General features: G+C 66.8%; 1 protein-coding gene across 1 annotated transcript in view; it reads right to left on the reverse strand.

Moving 5' to 3' along the window:
• Positions 1 to 4,602, reverse strand: part of SPEG (striated muscle enriched protein kinase) — a 63,869-nt gene that overhangs the window by 19,024 nt on the left and 40,243 nt on the right. Inside the window, 13 exon segments of the mRNA XM_035901117.1 lie at positions 157 to 370; positions 613 to 639; positions 745 to 917; positions 1,071 to 1,148; positions 1,288 to 1,348; positions 1,508 to 1,708; positions 2,064 to 2,157; positions 2,241 to 2,294; positions 2,406 to 2,476; positions 2,478 to 2,631; positions 3,497 to 3,669; positions 4,096 to 4,219; positions 4,301 to 4,595. Coding sequence (XP_035757010.1) covers positions 157 to 370; positions 613 to 639; positions 745 to 917; positions 1,071 to 1,148; positions 1,288 to 1,348; positions 1,508 to 1,708; positions 2,064 to 2,157; positions 2,241 to 2,294; positions 2,406 to 2,476; positions 2,478 to 2,631; positions 3,497 to 3,669; positions 4,096 to 4,219; positions 4,301 to 4,595 — 1,719 coding nt within the window.

Below are 4,602 nucleotides of genomic sequence, written 5' to 3' on the forward strand. Positions count from 1 at the left end.
CGCGTGCGACCCAACAGCACGGGGTGAGAGCGGCCCGGGCTGGGGGGCTTTGTGGCCAGCCCGGAAGGGCAGGAGGGTCTGGGTGCCCATGCCGCACCCCGGCAGGGCTGTGCAGCCAGCCTGCCCTCGGGCACCCCGACGCATGGGGGTCCCCACCCTCCCCTGAGCGCAAGGCTCATGCCGGAGGAGTGGGGGCCGGGGACCCCGCAGCACTCACAGCCTGTCATTGACCAGCACTTTGATGACGAAGCCCTTGGCTTCCCGGGTGAGCCCCTGGAACATCCGCTCCTCGAAGGCCACGTTGTAGTTGCGGATGTTCATCAGCGTCGTCTTGTCATTCTCCCCCACGAAGGGGGAGATCCCCGTCAGGCTGCCGAGGAGGGGACACTGTCATCGGGCCGGGGGGGACATGGGGAACAGCATGGCAAGTACAGGGGACCCAGGACGAGACCCTGGACCCCAGCCCCGGTGCCACGGGGAGGGCAGAGGCAGGAGCAGCCGGGGAGGAGGCTGAGTCTGCAAGGAGCGATGTGCCCAGCCGCAGCCCCAGCACTGCAACCCATCAGGGGGCAGGAAGGGGTCCCTCCCGCGGGGGCCCACCGGGGCACTTACCAGAGGTAGGCGATGACCCCCACGGGCCTGCGAAGAGGAAAGTGCGGTTACTGCACAGCACGAGCCCCCGGGGGCACCCAGTCCCGCCTGGTGCAGCGGCGAGCCCACTGTCCACCCCAGGGCTGCCCTTACCAGATGTCGGTGACACTGGAGACAGGACTCTGGTTGACAATCTCGGGGCCCACGAACTCGGGGGTGCCGTACTTGCAGTACTGCGGCTCCTCGGGCGTCAGCTCCTGCGCGTTGCCGAAGTCGCAGATCCGGACCTGCTCGCTGCTCGAATCAGCCATCAGGAGGTTTTCTGGCTACAGGACAGCACGGGGCGGAGGGGAGCTTGGCAGAAGGCAGGGGCTCCTCCCGGGGAAGGGATGTCCCCCGTCAGCAGGACCGAGCCCCCCACAGCGCGGCAGGAGCCCATTGGTGTGGGGCAGGAGGGAGCGGGAGAGCTCCGTACTCACTTTGATGTCCAGGTGCAGGACGCTGTGCTGGTGCAGGTAGCAGATCCCCTCCAGGACCTGCCGCATGTAGGACCGGACCTGCAAGAGAGCAGAGGGAGGGCGGGCACCCTGAGCGTGGTGCGGCCCCGCGCTGGCCCTCTGCAGAGACCTGGGCTGGGAGAGACCCCCAGGCTCCCTCCCTTCCCCCATCACTTTGCTCCCCTCAGGGTTCACCCACCTCGGACTCGCACACCGAGGGCTTCCTCGCCATCCTGTCCAGCAGCTCTTCCTCGGCACAGCTGGGCCCCAGTCAAGGAGCACAGAAACTCCATGCCCCGATGTGCCCTGCACCCTCCTGGGTACCCAGCTCCTCCACACCCGCTCTGCCCACCCATCCCCCCAAAAGCCTCCCCTTATCCCCCACACCGCACGCTCCCAGCACAGCGCCCAGAGGATACAGCTCCATGACCATGATGACGGCGTTCTTCTTCTCAAAGGCGTCATGGAAGAAGACGATGCGCTCGTGGTCCAGCTGTGAGAGGATGTGCAGCTCCCGGCGTGCCGACTGCTTGGCCTTCGTCCTCCCGGGGACGAACTTGGCGGCAAAGTCCAGCCGGCTGCTCTTCTCCGTCACCCTCCGTAGGTAGGAGAAAGCCCCCCTGCAATGCAGCGATGGGGGCAAGGGAGGATAAGAAGGTTGGGAAGCAGGAGATATCCCCTTCCCTGAGCAGCTGGGGCAGGTGCCCACTCCACAGGGAGCTGCCCACAACCCGGGCTGCCCTCCAGGACCATCCATGGAGAGACCTGGCTTTGCTCCAGCCGCCCCAGCTCCCCATCCTGAGCTGGCACCAGGGCATCCAGCGATGGCTGAGAGCAGCCCCAGCACATCAGGATCTGGCATAGCATGGAGCTCAGTCCCTCGGGACAGAGCCCCAGGGCGCAGCCTGGCTCCAGCACCCCTGTCCCTGCGGTGCCCAGGGTGCCCTGCTGCCCACCGATCCGGCGGCCCCATACCTCCCGATCTCCTCGTGCACGTCGTAGTAGTCGGTCAGGCGTCGCGCCTTGTGCAGCGCCTCCTCCTCCATGGCAGCATCGGCAGTGGGCTGGGCTGGGGGAAGGAAAGGCGCTGGCGGGGGGCAAGCCGGGCACCCAGGCTCTGCCCCCCGGGGCCGGGGGGCCGGCCGGCCGTACCTGCCCGCACCACCAGCTCCGCCTTGCAGGAGACCTCCCCGGCCCGGTTCTTGGCTGGAAAAAATCCTGGGGGTGGCAGGGGCATCAGGGGGATCCCGTCCCGTCCCCAACCAGCTCCCGCCACCCTTTCCCCGCGGATTGGGCACAGGGCTCATGCTGCATCACCGGTGGTGAACACAACCCCAAAGCCCCAGTGCAGCGACCCAGGTGAAGGCAGTGGAGGGTGTGGGTCTGGGGGAGCTGTGGGTCAGGAAGGGGGTGGGGGGGCCCTGGCCCACCTTGTACCACATGATGTCCGGCAGCGGTTTCCCCTCCACCACCACGGCAAAGCGCGGCGTCTCCCCTTCCTGGGCATCAATGTCCTCCATGATGGACTCAAAGCGCGGTGCCTCTGCCAAGAGACGGGGCATGGGGCACCACGGGGCAGTGCCACCGCCCTGCCACTGGCACGGGGTGTACGGCTGTGGGGCACTGTGAGGAAGCGCCAGCCCGTGGTATAGGGGCATGGAGCGCCATGGGGCAGTGTGACCCCAATGCACATGGGAGCAGGACACCACAGGGCAGGCCACCAACGGCACGTGCCTGCAGCACCGTGGGGCAGTCACCCACTGGTGTGGGGCACCATGGGGCAGTGCCGCTCATGGCACGTGGGCATGGGGCACTGTGGGGCTGCGTCTCCCCGTTACATATGGATGTGGGGTACTGTAGGGCAGTGCCACCCATGCCACCTCTGTGGGGCGCTGTGGAGGTGTCCCCCATGGCTCTTGGACATGGGGCACTGTGGAGGTGTTCCCCATGGCTCTTGGACATGGGGCACTGTGGGGCAGTGCCACCCCATTATACAGAGGTATGGGACGCCCTGCAGCAGTGCCACCCAAGGCACGTGGCTGAGGGACACCACAGGGCAGTGCCACCCCATGCACATGGTCGTGGGGCACATGGAACACTTCTACCCAAGTCAGATATGGGTACAGGACACCGGGCAGCAGTACCAACACATGGTGCACGGGTTTTCAGCCCCATGGGGCACTGCCACCCTATAGAGCAGCATCCCTATGGCATACGAGTACGGAGCACTGGAGAAGCAGTGCCCTGCTATGGGGCAGTGCCCCCATGGCACATGGGCATGGGGCACTGTGGAGCAGTACCACCCCACGGGGAACCCCCCCCCCCCGATGGCACACAGGCTTGGAGCACCGTGGGGCGATGCCATCCCCCGGCAGAGGGGCACAGCCCCCTGTCGCGGGGGCACCTACCTGCGAGGCGGAGGTGGAGGGTGCAGCGGGCAGTGCCGTGGCGGTTGCTCACCTCGCAGGCCAGCGGCCCCGCAGCCCCCCGGCCCACGCACAGCAGCCGCAGGCAGTGCTGGTCGTCGTCCGGCATCGTCACCTCACACGTGCCCTCCTGCTCCCCCAGCACCTGCCCGTCCCTGCGGGCACACCAGCTGCCACATTGCAGCCCCACAGGCAGCCCCACACCCGCTGCCCCATTGATAGCTCCCACCCCACAGCCCCGTGGCCAGCTCCTGACCCACAGACAGCCCCGGCCCTGTCTCCCACCCTGCGGCCTCCCTGCAAACAGCTCACACCCCATCGCTAGCTCTGCCTACCGAGCAGCTCTCAACCCTTAGCACCTCGCAGAGAGCACCACCCCACCCCCCCAAAAAAAGGACCCCTCCATGCAGCTCTGCACAGCCCTGGACATCACCCTTGGGTGCATGCCCAGCCCAGCCCCAGGAAAGGACCCCCCACCCACCACAGGCTGCACGGGGAGCTGGTGCTGGAGCCCCTCTTTGTGCACCCTGTGGGGTGATGCTGGGCATGCAGCAGGCAATGGGCACAGCACCATGTCCTACCTCTTCCAGGTGACGGTGGCCTCCACGTGGTTGATGGTGATGGTTATGGAGGCTGGCTGACCCTCCACCACGTACACCACATCTGGCTTGTCCAGGATGACCGGGGCCTCTTGTAGGTAGGGACCTGCCACACACATCATCAACACCACCTCTCGGCCCCACATCGCCCAGACCTGGCCAGTCCCCTCCCCACTGCCCCTCTCACCTCGGTCCAGGAGCTGCACAGGCCCCACAGGCGGGGAGGGCTTGCTGTTGGTCTTGGGGGTGGCAGTGATGACACGGAAGAGGTACTGGGCACCCTTTGTCAGCCCATGCACCGTGTAGGTGGTGTCCCGCACGCCGGCCACCAGCACCACCCACTGCGTCGTGCCCAGCACTTGCATTTGCACCACGTAGGTCACGGAGTTGGGGTCTGCAGGGGGAGAGGGTCGGTGCAGAGCCCCCAGCATCAGGCTGGCCCATGCACCCCGTCACGGCATTGCCCACCCCCTGCCCACCCCCTGCCCA

Source organism: Egretta garzetta, unplaced genomic scaffold (assembly GCF_000687185.1).
Source record: "Egretta garzetta isolate BGI_Z169 unplaced genomic scaffold, ASM68718v1 scaffold219, whole genome shotgun sequence".
NCBI classification, from domain to species: Eukaryota; Metazoa; Chordata; class Aves; order Pelecaniformes; family Ardeidae; genus Egretta; species Egretta garzetta.